At 36.9% G+C, this 20300-nt stretch overlaps 2 protein-coding genes across 11 annotated transcripts; both read left to right on the top strand.

Moving 5' to 3' along the window:
• The first annotated feature begins 1937 nt into the window (after positions 1-1937).
• trim33l (tripartite motif containing 33, like) lies at positions 1938-16190 on the top strand. 10 transcript variants are annotated; one of them, XM_027149526.2, is made up of 17 exons: positions 1940-2422; positions 5311-5387; positions 7792-7924; positions 9690-9807; positions 10519-10635; positions 11090-11204; positions 11303-11446; positions 11599-11710; positions 11894-13527; positions 13626-13689; positions 13791-13821; positions 13933-14050; positions 14260-14459; positions 14649-14751; positions 14891-14959; positions 15051-15185; positions 15704-16190. In XM_027149526.2, the coding sequence occupies exons 1-17, from the start codon at positions 2224-2226 to the stop codon at positions 15935-15937; spliced, it is 3603 nt and encodes a 1200-aa protein (XP_027005327.2). In that variant the 5' UTR covers positions 1940-2223; the 3' UTR covers positions 15938-16190. The 10 variants fall into 10 exon arrangements, with proteins under 10 accessions (XP_027005332.2, XP_047667326.1, XP_027005327.2 ...); XM_027149525.2 differs by having other exon boundaries at positions 13794-13821; positions 13930-14050; XM_027149529.2 differs by having other exon boundaries at positions 13794-13821.
• Positions 16191-16340: 150 nt separating this feature from the next.
• On the top strand, positions 16341-18186 carry zgc:171704 (Ras-related and estrogen-regulated growth inhibitor-like protein). Its single transcript, XM_027149532.2, has 4 exons — positions 16341-16831; positions 16924-16977; positions 17087-17163; positions 17246-18186. Exons 1-4 carry the CDS (start codon positions 16717-16719, stop codon positions 17657-17659), a joined length of 660 nt encoding a protein of 219 aa, XP_027005333.1. The 5' UTR covers positions 16341-16716; the 3' UTR covers positions 17660-18186.
• The last annotated feature ends 2114 nt before the right edge of the window (positions 18187-20300 follow it).

A 20300-nucleotide genomic window follows, 5' to 3' on the forward strand; every position in this document is an offset into this window, starting at 1 on the left:
CTGCCTACTAGGGTGCCTACTCTAAAAGTACCAGTGCTCTGTTTAGAACGTGCCATGACTGTGGCAGCAAGGTGGTTAGTAAGTCTGCATTTACAGCAGGGGTCAGTGTAGGGCTTATGCAGCCTCCAAAGACTTCCCTACATTAGGGAAATTAGGTTAGTGCATCCAGTCCTTTAATTTATACACAAAAAAATAGTTTCTTTACTTTTGATCCATTTTTATTGTTTGGGGCCTGACAATTAATGCAATTTGCAAAAACGTTTATACCCTTTAGGTATCCTAAAGATGGAGCTGTCATGTTCATTTCTTTAAGCCAGTACATTAGAGCAGTAAGAAGTGCTGCCTTACCTACAACACTGTCCTTTATATTTCAACAAGCCTTGTGTTATCATTTCCTGCTGTCCATTCTTACAATGGCCTTTTTGTCTTTGGTATTTCAGCACACATTCTCATCCAGCTCATTTAGCCCTCCTTTTAATTTATATCATGAAGGACATAATGTAGGAGTCTTTTTCTCAGTCTGAATCTCAACACGCATGACAGAATAATCCAAAACAACTGTGCTGTGAAGTGTTCATTCCAAACAAGACTATCACTGTACATTTTAATCAGAACAAGCCATTTTAAATATGATCTACTAAAAGACAAGTGTGCAAAATGGCATTTAAATCCTAAATTCAAATCCCTTAATGAAATACCATTTAACAGCCATCATATAGAAGTTACTACCCAGCAGCCAGTTTTACATGTCACATTGCTTTTACTGGCTAAACACAATGAATACATTTTTATGCATCACACAGTTTGTCAAACTCTTGTCAGTTAAAAAAAAAAAAAAAGAAAAAAGTCAAAATATTACTGCACACATTTAAATAACAATTACAGTATTTGATAACATGTTGTTCATGAAATAAGCCCCTATAGCCCCTACATCACTGCTTCTCAAATTGGATCCCATTATATTTAGATTTTGTTACAGCTGTTTCAAGCCTGTTATTACACTGATTGTCTTGTATGAGCATGTTTGATTTAAATGAAGCCTGTTTGACTGCTTTCTTGAAATAAATGGCTTTAATCCAAACCTTGATAACTAAGAACAAGTAGGCCGACGAATAATGTGGTTGCTCAACATTTAAGAATGTCAAACAGTGGTAGCTGTGTAAAAGTGGTTAAAAGCCCTGTAGCTGCTGATCTGAAGTTTGTGGGTACAAGTCCAGAACTTGCCACTGTTGAGCAAGAAACTTTACCCTCTCTGCTCCATGTCTGCCCTTCTGCTCTGACCCCATAGGAGATACTCATAGAAATATATCAGGCATATAATGTACAAATGGGGCAGATGTTGGCAATCATTAGATGCTTCATATAATGACAAGTTTTGACTGTTTGACTCAAAAACTGCTTTTCCAATGAAAAATGTGTCCTTGTTCATCAGCTGGTGATTTTTGGGGATACTCAATTTAATTTCAATTGAATTTATTTGTATAGTGCTTTTAACAATTTCTATTGTCTGAAAGCAGCTTTACAAAGGTATGGAAACAGAAGAGAGAGAAAAAGAAATAAATATATAATAATAATAATAATAATAATAATAATAATAATAAGAAGAAGAAGAAGAAGAAGAAGAAGAAGAAGAAGAAGGAGAAGAAGAAGAAGAAAGAAGAAGAAAAATAATACTCTTGAGTAAAAATAAAAAATAAGAATAAAAATAAATAATACTCTTTGATTAAGAATAAAAATTAAGAATAAAAATAAATAATACTCTTGAGTAGCAACAACCTAAATCTAAAACAATAAAAGAACAAAAAGCAAGAAATGATGAACAGCTAATGATAATCTGAGATGCACAAATAGATCAACAGACATGAGAAGTCACTTTGTTGGTTGATACAAATCATGACTGATTCCTCACACGTTTTATGGGGCTTCAGATCAGAACAGAAAGTCAGATGTACGCATGCGCTGAAATGTTGCACATGCGCGCTGCAAATCTTACCGGGAAGTTACGTTTGTTCTCGATGAGCATGTAAACCCAGTAAGCTAATGTATGACTTAGGCACTGACTTAAAATAGCATTAGGACTTTCTGTTGATATCGACGTTCAAAAAGACAGAACCGTTTTCCTGAGACTCTGAAATCGGAGGTGTGAAGACATGCGTTTAAAGCGGTCTAAAGTCAAGTGAGAGTAAAGTATTCAAGTGAGGGTTTGTTTTTCTGTGTCCGAGAATGGAGGAAGAAAGAGAGCATGTCAGAGCTCACAAAGGGCGTACAGACTTTCCTTCCTCTCTCATGGTAAAGAAAGCAGAGTCGTGTGTGGTTTGCAGAACAAAACTGAGCTTCAGCTCAGAGCCCAAACTTCTGCCGTGTCTCCACATGATGTGTAAATCGTGTATTGTAAAAACAACCGAGGACAACAACGCCAAAGGTAAACACCCTGTTAATGACGGTAATTATTGCTGTCTTAGAGGGCCGACACTAAAGCTCCATATCATAGCATTGCGTTATAAAACAGTTTAGAAAAACTATGATTTAGTTATCATTTTAAATGATTTTTAATGAATGCATCAGTTATTAATGATGTATCATATAACCCAAAGTTCTTTATTTATAACATACTTAAACACATTTATATTAGATATGTGTAATGTAGTGAATTGTTTTATGCATATAATGAATATTAGTCATTTTCATTATGGTGTCAGATCTGTCACCCTCTGATTAGACACATCATAGGGTGGTCCAGAGTCCTGGCCAATTACTTATTGTAGCAACTATTTACTTTCACTTATACAGTAGAAGACAAAATAAAAACTCTTCAGGCTTGAATGAGAAGGAATAAATTTTCAGCTTTACTCAAGTCAGCTAGATTTATTTATCTAGACAGCTAGTTATCCCCGGTGCTGCAAAGCACCCCATTCTTTTAAATTGCATATTCTCAGAAATGTACAATTATTTCTGATATTGAGGATTTAGCCTGGCCTTCCTTCATTTGCATACCTTCTTTGAATTCCCCTCATTTTCCATCTAGGCCTACCACGCCTTACTTGTGGTTTGGTTTACTGTACTCAGAACGAAAACCACCTTTCTTCCTTATGCCCTTTTAAGGGCTTTCCTGTTTCTCTAATATCCCATATTTTCTGCTTTTCTCTCAAGTGCTTCCTTGATCCTGTACATTCAACTCTGAGCTTGTGTTGCAATTTAAAGTCTCATGGATTATTTTCTGCTCTTTTCTCACTATTAGTAAACTTATTTTTTACATTTACATTTTCCATTTTATCATTTGTCTTTTTTATTCTGCATTAATATACTGTTTGTAAGTGATATAGTCTCTTGCTTCTCTTGTGTTTATATTTATTCTTAGCCTCTACTTAAATGTCATAACACTTTTAAATATCCACTTTAGCTACAGCATAAGAAAGTCATATAACATTTCAACTTTTTTCTCCTCTTACATTTTCTCAACATTTAACATTTCACCCTCCTACATGCAGCCAGCGGCTGTGATCATATGAGTCAGTATCTTGCCAGAGGCGTAAAAACAGCAGGTTTGGGCATGTCTTTTAGACAACGGTGCTATCCTTTGCTGTTGTATGTGCTGAGAAACAAGAAAGCCGTACTTCATCTTAGTTTCATAGGCCTGTGACACTGAAATGGAGCAGTGGAGCAATTAAGAATGTATTCTAACAGGTAGTCCTTTATTCAGTGAGTAGTCCGTTTCCGACTTGTGATAGATCCACACGCTGTTGTACGGCAACACGGGGTGTGTGTCTTCTAGCGGTTTAGTCCAAGGAGGAAGCTCACAATGACGTTATTAGGAGCACCAACACAAGGTGGGTCTAGGCTGAGTCGGCATATGGCACAAGCACTCTGGAGAATATCTGCTTGCATCAGTTCCCAAAGTAATCCTCTTCCTCCTCCTCAAGGCTTAGGGTGATGGACTTTGGGTCCAGGGGGTCCATATGCAGCCGCATTTATTGTCCAAACAAATAATGTACAGTTCTGTCTATAAGGGCTCGTAATTTGCCAGCCAATCAGTGAAAACAGCCATTTATACCAATCCGGGTCTGGGGTGACATTGTTGCCCACCATTTGATTTGGGGCAGCCTTCATATGAGTGAGCAGGTTTCCAACAGGCCAGTGTGTAAAGGAATATGCGCACACCACTCCGAGACAATCACAAACTTCTTGGTCGATTGACTTAAAGGTAGGGTCTACGATTTTTGAAAGCCAATGTCGACATTTTTAACTCACCAAAACACGCCCCTAACCCAAATGGGTCCCATCCATGTATTGATAGCTTCGCCCACACATACTTACGCAACCCAGTCAAATAATGGAAAGAAATGTGCCTATCATAGCTGAAGGGAAGACCGATATGATTGCAGATAAACAAACAAGCAAAAATGACACAATCATAATCATGCAAAGGACGGCATATATTAGTTCTGTGAAACAAAGCAAAACCAACGTTACTCACCTATCGAGAAGGAAAAAAGCGCCTCGGCGTCTTAAGTAAAGTTGAATTTCCAGCTAAACGCTGTTACTACACAAAACTCGGTTGTAGCTGCCTCTCTACATTACTACGATAGAAAAGAGGTGTTATTTGTGTAGTAACAGCATTTAGCTCAGGAGTTTTTGACTTGGGAAACTCCAATCTGTGAATATGTGACCAACTTCCTGCTCCTTCTGTTCTCTCCAGTGCTGGAAAGCTGATCCTATATTAACATGGGTCCTACTTCTTCCCTTATCGTAAGCCTTTCTTTGCTTTCTTTCTTTGTTTTTATCCTCCATGTCAATGTTAAAACCACTTTCTGCTAAAGTCTCACATGCGCACTGAACACTCTCTCTGTCGCATATTGACAAGCCCCGCCCTTATGTCATCTACTGTCATTTCTACTGATGCAGGGTCTGGTTTCCCCACCTGCATTAATGCCATCACACAAACCTTTTCTTTAGCCACTTTCTTAGCAGCCTCATCTGCAGCTGTATTTCCCTTTGTCACCAAGGTTATATCTGATTTTGTGCTTTGAATTATATAAGAGCTACCTTTACCGCTAAGCTTGGTTCATTACACCGGGCTAATTTTCTAAAAAGGAAGCTAATCTTAAGTTACTATGACAACATATGGTTTTGGACAAACCTGTTCATTTTCACACGGTTGTGAAACAAGGTTGAAGCTTTTTATAGAATCCTATTGGACATTTTTGCAAAAAACATTATTTAAGAAACAACAAACATGCTGTTGTACTAAACATAACTTGTCTGACTAGTTTAAACAATAGGTACTATTTATCAAATTCTCTCTTACTTTAGAATGTCCGGTGTGTGGCCAGTCTTTCTACATGTCTGAAGTTACAGATTGCTTCATTTTCGAGGACTCTGCCCCTAAGGTAAGCTCATTTATATTATTCAAGGGTGTGCCTCCATATTAATTTTGTGTTCTGGAAGTATTTTATTATAAACAATCTGGTGCATTAGAAAGTATAACAGAACTGATATTGTGGCTAACATTAGCATTAATATGACATAACCAAGCTACATGCAGCATGTTTAACCTAAAGTTTTAGTTCAACTGCAACTGAGAGATATGTTTGTGTGCCTGTACAGAAACATATAGCCCTGTTGCATGTTTCAGTATATTTTAACATTTTGTTAAATGTTGTACCATTGCATTTCATGTTTCAAAATTATGGCCATCATTTTAAAATCATTAATTGAAAATCTTCGTTAATAAAATGTTATGCATGAGAAGGTTATTTGTTACTGAATACTGAAAGAAAACATTTTTATTTAACTTTAGCATTTGAAATTAGTTTAAATATGTAATATATGAAGAGATTATATGCTCACCCTTTGACATTACTCTGTAAGTCTGCTACAGTCAAATGATCAAGCAGCAAAGCATTTTGGGGCACAGAACAAAAAAGTCATGGTATGTTTGTGAATGATTTTCATTAGAGAGAAATTGAGAACATTGTTAACTGAGCCTTCGGCCACCAAGCACGACCTAGTTATTGGTTCGCCTCTGATAATGCACACGCTCAGGATATGTCTTGCAGTGTGCAGTCAAACACAATGTCAGACACCACTGTATGTTGTGTGAATACTTGACCTCGTCCAAATGTAATTTAAAAGTTCAGTTTACTTGCTTGTCAAGGAGAGATTTACTTAGAACCAGTTGTTTGAAACAAGCACATTTATCTGCTTTGGTTTCTATTGAAATTAACTTGACTCCTGCTTCGCTACTGTTCGGACGCTTTTACTTGCTCTCTGTGCTTTGCGCTTTTGCTTTTTCGCTTTTATCTTTTGATTTAACTACCAGCAGTTCAGCACAGTGCTGTAACTAAACAATTGGGCACTCACACTAAAACTACAAATTCCTGGAACTATATTGACATTTATGTGACATGTGGAGTCCCACAGGGCTTAATTCTTGCACCGCTTCTCTTTAATTTGTATATGCTCCCAATTGGTCAAATAATGAAAGCTATGCAGATGACACCCAGATATACTTAGCCCTGTCTCCTAATGACTACAGCCCCATTGACCCTCTATGTAAGTGCATTGATGAAATTAACAGTTGGATGCGTCAAAACTTCCTCCAGTTAAACAAAGACAAATCCGAAGTCATTGTATTCGGAAATAAAGATGAAACTCTCAAGGTTAACACACACCTTGACTCTAGGGGTCTAAAGACACAAAATAACGTCAGAAATCTTAGTGTAATTTTAGAGTCTGACCTTAATTTCAGTAGTCATGTGAAAGCGATAAGCAAATCAGCTTACTACCATCTCAGAAATATAGCCAGAATTAGAGAATTTTGTCTCAAGACCGGACTTGTTCATGCTTTCATCACCAACAGGGTAGATTATTGCAATGGACTCCTTACTGGGATCCCCAAAAAGACCATTAGACAGCTGCAGCTCATACAGAACGCTGCTGCCAGAATTCTGACCAGAACCAAAAATCTGAGCACATCACTCCAGTCCTCAGGTCCTTACACTGGCTTCCAGTTACATTTAGAATAGATTTTAAAGTATTGTTACTCGCTTATAAATCACTTCATGGCTTAGGACCGAAATACATAACAGATATGCTAATTGTATATAAACCTAGCAGACTACTCAGATCATTAGGATCAGGTCAGTTAGAGATACCAAGGGTTCACTCAAAACAAGGTGTGTCAGCATTTAGTTATTACGCCACCTATAGATGGAATCAGCTTCCAAAAGAGATCAGATGTGCTTCAACAGTGGACACTTTTAAATCAAGATTAAAAACACATCTGTTTAACTCTGCATTTACTGAATGAGTGCTGTGCTGCTTCACACTGACTGCACTTTTTATCCAAATCACTTTTACTCCTGTTTTATTCTTTTTAACATATTTTTAAACTGTTTTTTTATTAAAATAAAAAAAAGTAATTGTTATTTGTTTTTGTTATAATTTTATCGTGTTTCTTATTTTTCATATTTTTTTCTCTCTTTTAAATTGTTTTCTAATTTCTATGTAAAGCACTTTGAATGACCTCTGTGTAAGAAATGTGCTGTACAAATAAACTTGCCTTGCCTAATAGTGTGACCCACAACATGCCATTTGAAATGTCTATGAAATTCTTTGTTAAATGCTGCCAATAAACATGAGTGAGTGTCACTTTTAAATAAAAAAAAAAAAAGAACTTTTGCTTTGCCCTGTAGTTTAGCAGATATAGGCACAGCATTTTTCTTGTATCTAATTGAATTGGTCAGCTGAATCTTTGGTTGTAACTATGAGTTGAATGTATTCTGTCTGTAGTGTGGAGGATGTGAAGAATCTGCCCTTGTTGGATGGTGTCAGGAGTGTGGGGAAGCTTTGTGTTCAGATTGTGTATTTGCTCATCAGCGAGTGAAGGTGACGCGCAACCATACAATCATACCAAAGGAATCAGGTCTGTAAACTCATGACTTGGTGCATGTACAGTTTATTGTTCACCGAAAAAAAAAAAAAGGTTTTGACATTTAAAAATAGTTTAGAAACACCTAGAAATAGCTTATACACTTCTTAATAATAATTTTGAAGGTAAAGGATAATTTCAGAGGTAAAAATTTCAATTGAAAACTTGTAATTTCAAAATGAATAGACGCACACTTTACTATGGTAGCATTTGACACATCAGCTCCACCGTGGGACTTCAGATAGAGTAACGAGCTTTTTATTATTTTTGCTTTGAACTTTATCACAATTTAATTAGCAGTTTTAATGAGGTTGTCAAAATATAAGACTTTGAGGATGTTTATTAGATTGAACACTGTCTTACTGAGGTTGACTGCTCTCAGTAGAGTTGGTTCTTTGGGAAACTGAAATAGGAGGGAGTCCACGCTCGCTTTTTTGAAGCACTTTAACAAATGCTTGGGATAAGTCAAGCTCAGCACGGGTTCCAAGCTAGGACATTTAAGACAAGAATGCACTCATTAACTATAAATATCAAATATATCAAATATGTTTCCTCAAATATGAATGAGAATGATTCACAATTCAAGCTGTCAAAAAACTCATTGATGGGGATAAGAAATGCACATTTTTATGTATATGTTTGCCATTAAAATCTAATGGATATAAGCATTATATACACACATTTACATGTCTAGGATTACACAGACTCTAGTTAAGGATCAAGGGTTGTTTTTCATTTGCACCGATAGTGTGGGCACACTGGGCATTGCAGTGCTTGTGATGAGGCTCAGATTCACAGCGATAGTCAGCGATAGTCATGAACAAAGTCATGACAGATAGTCATGAACAATAGCATACTGTAGCTTAACATAAATGTTTAAGATACTTTGGAGTAATATGGTAAATGAAATGAAAACAGACGGATAAATGGCAAAATAAAAAGGTGACCTGCTGTTAAGTAAGCAAAACAGTAAATATAATTACAAAAAGTAGTAAATAGAACATTTGAATAGAAAGTGTCCAGGAGTGGCAGTAATGGGTGCTAGAGTACTAGATGAAGGACTACTGGCTGTTAAGTAGTCTGATGCCTTAAAGATAAAATTTATTCTTCAGTTGTCTCTAGTTGTCCATGTGTGGAATCCATATTGATATATTGAGAAAAACCTTCAGATGACAAATAACAGATGACAGTTATATTCAGCTATTCTCTTGTGTTTAGTGTAAACTGTGCTTTCTTTTTTTTTTAAATATTATCTTATAATATTTTGCTTTTTACCTGCATTGCTTGCAAGTGGAAACATATTGCACCCACCAAATGAGATGAAAGGACTAATCAGGGCATGACTAAAAATGTCTTTCCCATAGCACATTACTCATGGAAACCCCAGTAAATCTGGTCAGAATGAGACCACACTTTGGTCATTCTAATAATCTGAATAGCAGACTATACAATGTTTATACACACAGCCCAACTCAGAATCTGAAGAAATTTTCTTGTGAATCTATTGGTGTTTTATTGAAACTGAAGTCAGCTATTTAAGTTCAACCCTGTCGTATATAAGTACACAGCCCTATTTGAATAAATAAAAGAAACAAGACTGGTATGTGGGTAGGTAAATATAATTCAGTAGTAAAACATTTTATAAGAGTGCATAAGAAGTATTAAAAGTAAGGTCAAATTTAATAGGGTATTAGTGTATTGATTGGGTATTGTTTAATGAAACATTGTTTGGTTGCTTAACATATTTTTTATTCTTTAGGCTTGAGTACAAGCTTGCGCTGTACTTCACACAAACAGGAGCAACTCAAGTTCTTTTGTGTCACCTGTGATCAGCTCACCTGTAGAGACTGTCAGTTGATTGACCACAGAAACCACAGGTACTCTTTGGAAACATCTTTGGAGCAATATGCGTGAAATGGTCCATCTAATTTAATCCTTATGTTTTAGTGGAAAGTGTCTTAAACTACACTCAGCAAGCGAAAGTTTATAGACTTGTTGTAGAAAGGTTGTTTCCTTTTTATTTCCATATACCGTTATGAAATCCCATTTTATTTTTATAGAATACTTTTCAAGTTTTCTTACTATATCAAGTTAAACAACAGCAACATCAAAAATAATAATTATAACATAATTCACTGCCTCACAGTTTTACACATCTCTGAGAAAGCATGTTAGCCCTCGCCTTCCCTATTTGGTTGAGAATTTCCCATTTAAATATGGGAATTGGTGAAATGATCAAATAATGAAATAATAATAATATTTTCTGAAATGGATCAAATGATAATTAGGCTATTAGATATGTGGATTCGGAGTGACTCAAGGTTCCATGGAGAAAAGTTCTTAAGGAACATCTGTCATCATTCTGAGATTTTTTTTCACAGAGATGCAAATGACCTTTGGGCATTTAAAAAAAAAAAAGTTTCTTTCTTGTTGTGGTCTGTTGATGTTTTTGTGGTCAGTTGTGTGGACTGCAAGTTAAAAGATTAGGAATCTCTTTAAAGGTTTGTGATCTGCCACCCATGTTATCTAGCACATCCTTTGCTGCTACTGCTAAAAACTAAAAAAAAAATTTTTTGGTTTATTGTCAGTTTTTTGTTACTGGAAGAAGCGTTGGTTTCTCAGAAAGAACAGCTCAAGAAGCTGCTGGACAGCATCAGTGAGCAGAAAAACAGTGTGCAGTCCAGGCTACAGGATCTGGATAAAAGGTAATGCTTAACAATTTTCTTCTTAGTTTTCTTATATGATAATCAGATTTGCATTGTCATCAGAGATCAGCTTTATTCAACAGAACCAATTTTCCTCTTTACTTTCTGGAACAATATGGAACATGTAATCAAATAGATAAGTAATCTTATGGTTGCATTATGGTACAATGCTGCTTCATTGTTTTTATGTGCTTATAATGTAATCAATACATTCTTTCAGGCTGTTGACTGAATGCTAAATTATTAACATGTAAAAAAAGAAATAACAAATTAAAACAAACTAAAAAAAATCTATCAAATATGAACTCAAGCAAAAACCATCTTGGATAAATACTGGAAGAGATATGAGAATTCTTTGTGACAGCAGCATTATGCTGTACTCTTGTATAAATATTTGAAATATTTTGAATAACAAAAATTGTCAACTAATTTTTTATTTTTTTTTTTGAGAGAGATTGCATGATATAAAGGGATTAAAAGCATCATCAGAGAAGCAACTGCAAAAAGTGCTACGCTCCCTGTATCTTTCTTTGGTGTTGCGATGTCGTCAACTGTCTACGGAATTGGGGGTGAGAGACAGACAGGCAGAAAGACGTACAGACAGAAACTCTAATGCACAGTTTAAATAAACCATATGTTTTTTTGTTTTTTTTTTGGTTATTTGAAGGATTTGTGTGATGAGGAGGAGAAGAGCCTGGAGGTGATGAAGATGAGTCTGAAAAAGCTGGAGGACAGGCAGGAGTACATCACTGCTTTCCTTCATAAAATCCTGAGCACTGAGGGGCAGTGTATCCTGCGACACAAGATGCAAGTAAGTGTGTTTTTATTCTGCCTTGGGTTGACTGCATGTTTGCAGTGAAACAAAGTTGGCTGATCTGGCTCTTGACTGGATAAAAGAAAATGAACTAGAAAATGGAATATCTTTTTATATTCTGATGAATGCATCTCTGCTTTCCTCACTAGATTGACAAATGCACACAGAGGGTTCTGTCACAGAATAAACCCCTGCCTGATACCATGATTCATCTTTCACTCTCACTTAATCAACAAACGTGCAGTATTATTAAGAATTTTGGTAAGCAATTACATTTTTAAAAAATGGTTTTCATCTTTGCTAAACATAACATTATTATTGTAATTTCTTGTCTGTATTTGCAAATCGCCTGGTTTGTTAAAATTAGAATTCATTGATTAGATTAGAGATTGTGTTGAAGTCGTACTTTTAGTCATTTGCTTATTCTTTTTATTTTTCCTCAAGCCTCTTTTAAGGTGACCCGTGTTCCTCTTCCTGCCAAAGGAAAAAACAGCAATGGCAATAAACCCAAAAATACACCTACAGATTCAGACAGAAACTCCTCAGGATTAAATTCAGAATCTGGTGCAACTTTGTCAGTATCTGATACAGCATCCACTCAAACTACATCCCCTTCAATATCCCAAGCTGCCTCTGTTCTTCCACAACATGAACAGTCTGATTCTGCCTCATCAAAACCAGTGCAACCCACCCGGAGCTTAAAAGACACTATGAGCCATGCTAGTTCTTCCTCTGTCTCCAATAACTTTACTCCTCCTCCTGCTCAGAGCAACATGACTCCATATGTAGTTTCACAGGTGGGAAAGCATTTGCCTCAGTCTGTGTACCCTCAAGCCTCACAGTCGCAGCAGGTCTTCAAAAGTCAGTTTTGCCCACAGCCTACATCTGTCCTTCAGTCCACCTCTTCTCCTGACCAAAGTGTTTTAAATAATATTTCTTCAAAACTTCCTCAACAAAGCATTGTGTTGCCTAAGGTTTTCTTACCACAGTCTCAGTCTGGTGCTGTCCTTGTTGCAGCAGCTCCTTCTGGCCATGCTTCTCGCCCCTCTATTGCCGGTCCCTCTGTCTTAGTCCAGACATCCTCATTCCAGACGTCACAAACAAGTAGCATAACCAACACACAATCTCTCACACTCAGCAGTAACCGGTTTGTTCCCTCTTTTATCACATTATCTCCTTTTGCTCAGTCTAGTCAGGCCATATCTAACTCACACCCATCTACTTTAAATTCTTCATCTGACAAAACACAACAAAGCATTCTTCACTCTCAGACAGTTTCTGATCAATCTTTCCCATCTCACACTGCACCAACTAATAAAGTCCTTCATTACTCTCCAGCTGTCTCTGAAACGGTGTCTGAAAATGTACAGCCTTCTCAGTCTGTTGGCACCCAGTCCAATCGTTTACAGCTCACTCTACTTACAGTACCAAACATCATTTCTCCTCTCAACTCTGGAAAAGCATGGAAACTCTACCATTACACTCCTATTTTGACTGTAAATAATGGCACCATTCTCAGCTGTGCACCACAGCCAGATCCAGGGCTCACCACTGTACCAGGCAATAGTAATAAAGAACTGGAACCCCCAGCACCCAGCACACCTCCACTTCTTGCTGCTCCAATTCCCAGTACGTGTAGTAATACAGGTCTAATCGAGTGTGGCACTCAGACAATCCAAATACCAAAACGTGATCTCCCAGTGAAGGCTCCAGCTGATTCTGTTTGTGATGGAGATGCGAGTGTTTGCAGTAGGGCTTCTCCCATTGCTAAGGAGTCGGACAGCAACCTACATGCTTCCACTGTGCAGGGAAAAGAAATAACAGCCAGAAAAGTCTTAGAAGTGCATCAGCCACAAGATCCCCCTTCCATTTCCTCGATCAAGGACTGCCCTAATGATCAGAGTATCTTTACTTCGTCTGAATCAACTCCCTCCATCAAAGGAAACCCCTCAACCAAGCACTGGCTTAAAGGCCTGCCATCATCCTTCAGAGAGATTCTTTGTAGTAAAATGAAAGTGCATCCCCAGGATGTTTGCTCCAGACCTGCCTTAGAACATGCATCCATCCCTAATGCAAAGGTTATAAATATCATTAAACTTTTTAACCATTAAAGGCAGCCTGTAGTAATGAGTCATGTAATTGTAATGACTTTATAATTTACATTCTATTCCTCTAGCAGGATCATGAAAAGACTGATGCTAATGATTCTGAAGTGGTGGAGGGGATGGATGACTCAAAGGGTGAGGCTATTATTCACACATTCCACTAGTAGTGAAAAAATATCTGACTGTATGTGTATATATAAATATATACTTTTTCTTGCTCCTTCGATTTCTTTCAGAAGAACCCATATCAACACAGAACAGCAATAAGTATGTCTGCTTCGTGTCAGAATTGTTTTTCTCAAAGCACAAGCATGTCCATGTGCACCTACTTACTACCTTCTAATATCATAAGTGATATATATTACTATCTTTTAGCAGGAATCTGCTTGTATCGCTCCTCCGGTTGCCCATCTCAGGATCTTCTCTGTCTCAATTTCGAATAGTCCCCAGTAGCCAAAAGGATGAAATTGTGCTTCAGGAGATTGATGAAAACAAGGTATATCCTGCACTCAGCTGTGTGTTTCTAATGATAAATTTGAGCATATCTCATACACGCATTTTCTTCATTGTAATCATGTAATCAGTGTAATCTCTGCAGCTTGTGATTTTTTTCTCACAGGTCAGATGCAGCCACCAAAGAAGTATTTCACGTTATACCGACACAAAATTTCATTAAAAACTAAGCTCATCTTGTTGCTCTTACAGTCAATCCAGAGGTGTCTTAGGATAGCTGCACCCCCAGCTGGTGCTTTACCCTTGCAGTCCTGCAGTTCTAAGTGTTCTCTGCTGGTTGATGTACTGGACTGTGTTGTGTGTCTCTCTGCTGGAGCCTCACTGCAGTGTGCAGAATGTGGTAGAAGCTTCCACACCAGCTGCCATGTCCCACCGATCATTTTTAATCCGACGTAAGATGAACATTTTGCTCTACATCCATAGATTTAAATATATCTATAGAAGGCTCTAGTAATGGTGTCTTATTGTGAATTCTAATTAAAACAGCCATAATAAATGATTTAAGCCGAAAGTGCTATGTACTCTAGTTAGTAGTTATTTAGTCCAAAAAACAAAAATTGGATTTTGTATGTTCTGTACAGTGCAATGTGGGTATGCTCCCTGTGCCAGGATCTGTTGGATGATACTGACCCATTCAGATGCAACAGACTTAAGGAACCCTACCTAAGTCTGCCGGACCAGAGAGTAAACCATGAAATATTTTACACACTTAAATACAAACACTTAAACTATTAACTGTCAAATGAACAACTTGTGTTTTAAAATTAAAAGCATATATTATTACATTTTTGTGAACCCTTCAGTTTTATCTTTTTTTTTCCAGCGGTGTGAACAACTTTTGCTCTCTCTAATGTGTGAAAATCATAGCTACCTGCTGTATAAAACTATTAAGGTATGAACATTTAGAGCATTTAGCAGACCATGTAACAGTTGTAATGTATATACTTTCCTGGAAATTGAGAAATGTTTGTCTGCTTATAAAGCAACCTGCAGGTTGTGTGGAATTTGGCATAATTGTAGGTCGCCTGCTGGGAAAACGCAGCCCTCCATACCGCACAGCAGCTGAAATGGTTTCAGACCTCTGGGCCCTTTTTCACAACTTGTCATCAAATTCCACGGTAAAAACAAACAACAAAAAAATGTCTGAAGCATTTGATTATTATTATGATGATTTGAAATATTTTGGTATTATACCACAACAGTTTACTAATTGCAATTTATATTACTGAAAGTATTTCTTAGTTTTATGTTTAATATCCTTAAACATTTATGAAAAAATGTTAGGTCCTGTTACCTTATCTGATAATAGCTATAAATAGTCACACAAAAAAGTAAATGAACTTTGTTGCATGGGCACTAGTGATCCTCTTTTCACAAAAATCTTGACCATGTTGTGATCACAGACACACACATTCCTTTTATTTGGAACATCCGCAATACTATTATAATAGAAAACTGGCATTCTAAAATGCTATTTATGCACATTAAAATGTAACTGTTAGTGAAGTCAAATTATTCAACACAAAAAGCAAATGAACAATGCTATTATATAAGCTTTATTAATGATCATATAGGCTGTAAGAATAAATACTGCTGTTTTATTCACATTAATATGTTTTAAAATATTTCTCTGCAGAAGAAAGACTTGGTTGTGAATCTCCAAAGCTCCTTTCAGCAACGATTGAATGTATCATTTGGGAAAAGCATCCATGCTTCTCTGCTGAGACCTCTGAGCAATGGAGACCACATGAGGGCACCAGAGACAGAGCCTGATCGAGAAAAGGCCAAAAATACTTTAAAGAGAATGAAAGCATTTCTAGCTGCAAACTATACTCCAGTGGCAAAGAAAGTTCGCACTGAGAATACATAAAGGACCTGCAGTATTTTTCAAGGACGAGATCAATTGGTTTTCAGTCTCTAATTGTTTTCTATAGGAATATTGTGTCTTCATTGCCCTGGGTAATAAAAGCCAGGTCATACATTTTGTTGACTTGTTTTGAAACATTTTTTGCAGCAAATCTTTATGTACCAGGAACTGGCATGTTAAATGTTGGCCATGTATATTGGTGTATTTTGCATTTTTGTCGTTGTTTAACAATTAAATTAAAGGTGTGTCAAATCTCTTATGTCTACACTGTTCATGGAGCAAGTCTATATTAATCATTGTAAGATGTGACATTTACAAGAAATCAGTTGCATTACTTCCATTCATGAATTAGGTGTTTATTTAAGTGTGTGCGCGCGCGCACATAGATATATAATGTGTGATCTATATCTATCACACATTATAATATTGTATATATCACACACATTTTATATATATATATATATATATATATAGAGAGAGAGAGAGAGAGAGAGAGAGAGAGACAGAAAATTATATATATTTCACAAATTTACGCTACTCGACCGTATGGTTTTGCTTGTTTTTTTAAATCATTGTTGTGCCGCAAAGGATATAAACATAACGATGGTAATGATTTTTTTGAACCAACCCTTTTGCTCATTTGGAAACCACGCCCACCACAGATAAGCCCCGCCCATTGCCAGTATATACTGCCAGTTCGCTGTGCTCAGAGCTCATTCCTCGTTGTATTAAATTCCGCGTGGTTATAAACTGTTTATTCTCTGGCACACTTAACTATCCAAATGGTTGTCCAGGTTAAATCGAACTTACCCCACTGCAGTAAAGCAATGGATGGAAACCAGCATAAAGTGGAAGCGAACATCTTGCTACTTGGAGCTGAAAATGTCGGGAAATCAGGTAAGCACTGATCAGTATTAACCTAAAAAATTATGATTGTTTATACGTTCGTGTATATTAAATTTATAATAATTTTTCATCTGATTCTGCAGCTCTAACTGTGCGGTTTCTTACCAAAAGATTTATTGGTGAATATGGTAATATTGGTAAGTTTGATAATACTGTAGAATCCTATATAGTTTTAATAAAAAATATATTATATTATATATATATTTAAATATGTATGTATATATTTATATATGTTTCTATTTCCAGAGTCAATATACAGTCACATTGACAAAATTGATGGGCGGGAGATCTCCTTCAATGTCTGGGACTCCCTGTATCCACAGGTAAGGCACTAACATCTAAAATCTATATTTTCATTGGTTTCTGTAAGATGAATGACATGTCTGACCTCTTTCTATTTTTTAGAGCTGTGAGAGCTCTGAGTCAGTGAGTGAAGAACAGCTCCGCTGGGCAGATGGCATTGTGCTTGTCTACAGCATTTGTGACCGCACCAGCTTCGAGGTTGTGCAGCAGCAGGTAGCACTTATACAGAAGCTGTCCTCTTCCTTAAGCTCTTCATTGCCCATGGTGGTGGTGGGCAACAAGAGGGACCTGCAGCATCGCCGTGTTGTCTCAAGTGAGGAAGGGCGTCTGCTTGCCCTCTCAGCAGACTGTGGCTTCTTTGAGGTCTCTGCAGCTGAGGCATACCATGGTGTTCTGCTTGTCTTCCATGGCCTGCATGAGCTCATAAAGGAGGCCAGGGGGGTCAAGAAAGGAGCGGCTGGAATTATGGGCATTGTGAGGACTGTATCAGCTGTCTTCAGCAAGAAAAGGGAGTAGGGCTTCTTTTTAATGAAAGTTGACATTATGACCAATATGTCAAGTCCCCATGCAGGAATAATGGCCAGAGAGAGCATGCATGATCTGGACAACCATGGATCCTATTAAACAGGAGTAATTGTTGAAACCAGGTTGTCAATTCATAAGTTGAGGCTAAGATCCTAGAAGGTTTTTGAGAAGGAAAGTTGGTTTCTTCACGTATCAAAGCAGCCTCTTTATAGTGTAAAGCCAGAGACTTTCTGATCATCGAGTGATACAAGCCAAGTAAAGAGGGCTCAGAGCTGTTCTAAAAGTTTCAGAAGAATAGGAGAGATGTGCAAATGCATTTGAGGGTTAAATGAAAGTGAGATGTTAAGAAGACAGTATTTTCATACAACCCATGTACATAGCCTACTGAAGAGCTTTGTAAACAAACTGAGGTTTCTTATGTACCAATGCTGAAGAAACTATGTGCATTGATTTTACATGGTCCATATACTACTTTATAGACAATTGAAAATAAAAATGCTTTAAACAGCAATTTTGTTTGTTTTATTTTAACGTAGTGGCTGTAAGAGATCGACATGGTTTGGATTGTCAAATAAAATATCATTTAAATTAACAGACTAACTAAAAATAGTATTATACTAAACTATTTATTATTATTTTATTACTATTTATTATTTTTCACACAAAAGTGAAGGGTGATGAGCATATACACTCCTGTCCACAGGAACACCTGTTCACCTGAACATTTATGCTGTTAACCAGCAGCATGTGCATGTGGCAACTGCATATTGTATTAAAGCATGTGAACACAGGTCAAGAGCTTCAGTCAATGTTCACATCAAACATCACAATAAATGACAAAAAAACTGCTTGATTGTTGGTGATGAGCCAACAATGGGTCAAATATTTTATGTATTTCAGAAAATATACTGATTTATTTTACAAGCAGCAATCTCTAGATTTTAAATAGAATGCTGTGAAAAAAACAAAACCATTCTGTGAGAAGAGTGTCTGCAGTCTCTTTGTTGGTTAGTGAGATCAGAAAGAGAATAACTAGACTGGTTATAGCTGCCAGTAAGGATATAATAACTTGTATAATCACTCTTTACAACCATGGTGAGCAGAAAAGCATCTCAAAATGTACAAAAAAATCAGGCCAGGTGGAGGTGGTAGAAAAATAATAGAGCACATCAGAATCCACTTCTGGCTATCATTAGCAGACACCTCACTAACATTGGACAGTTGGACTTTCTAGTCCTAAGCTTGTGCCTACGATAGTCTCATATTCCTGTTCTTTCTGATGTTTGTTGTCAACATTAACATGTATTGTGTTGCTGCCAAATGACTAGTTGTTTAGATAACTGCACATGTACAGGTGTTCCTATTAAAATGAATGGTAAGTGTATCTATAAGTGCACATATTGTATATTACCTAAGAAAGTGAGGGGCCTCATGAAACTCTCCTTCTGTGGCTCAGCTCAACAAAACCCACAACACACTACCCACACTTCCACGCTCACAGTCATCCTCCTTTAATGTGAGATCTTACGTCTGTAACTGTTACTAAGTGTGATGCAGTCCACGCATGTTGACGTAGTGAGCTGCCATCTGTTTGTATTTTGCATATTTAGAGCATGCATTACAATCACACATGAAATAATTAATAAAAATAATAAAAACATGCCTCTGTCTCATAGTATATACATAGACTAATTATAAAGTTACTTCAAAAACAATATAAGGTTTCTAAATATGAAAATAATAAAAATTATAAAAACAACTAACAGTGAAATACTCAGTAAAATCACATTATGAGTTGCCTTTGCAATTAAATCACTGTTAGATACTCTGTTGTGCTGTCTTCTAACAAAACTGGATCATAGGGTGTTTCAGGCTTCTTAGAGAATCCCAGTTCTGCTTTGCCTGTAAAATCCCATATAGCCTTGATTATTTTTAGCTAATTTTCTGATTACAGGTCAATACATGTCTTGTGATTGTAAAAGTAAATATATTTGACTATTACATTCAAGAAGATGATCAACTGTTCATGTTTGGATCCCTTGTGCAAGCTAAAAGACTGTGGCTTACAAACAGGAAATAAACAAATTAAATCAAATTCATTTGCACATTTGGGTCATGTACTTGATTAATGATGACAAGTGGGATAATTCAAGAAGTAAACAGTCAATTCTCAAAGTCAATGTGTTGTAAGTGGGCTAGACGACTGGGTCAAAGCATCTCCAATTCCATGGCTTGTGGGGTGTACCTGGTACAGTATGCAGTGGTTAATACAGTACCTACCAAAAATGTCTCAAGTAAGAACAACTGGTGAACTGGGGGGACGGATATGGTCAGCATCAAGGCTCTTTGATGCCCACATGGAGCATCAAGGTCCAATCACACAGAAAATCTACTGTAGCGCAAATTACTGAAAAAGTTAATTCTAGCTATTATACAAAGTCAGGACACGGTGCATTGAATCTTGCTGTGTTTTGAGCAGTATAGCAGCAAGCTGGTCAGAGTGCCCATGCTGACCCCTGCTTCTACTGATGACAGCCTGCAACTGGGATGTTAGCATCAGAACTGGACCGTGGAGCAAAGTATGTGTCCTTTCATCATAGATTATTTTTTACTCTAATTTGATCTAATCAAA

This window comes from Tachysurus fulvidraco, chromosome 3 (assembly GCF_022655615.1).
Source record: "Tachysurus fulvidraco isolate hzauxx_2018 chromosome 3, HZAU_PFXX_2.0, whole genome shotgun sequence".
NCBI lineage: Eukaryota > Metazoa > Chordata > Actinopteri > Siluriformes > Bagridae > Tachysurus > Tachysurus fulvidraco.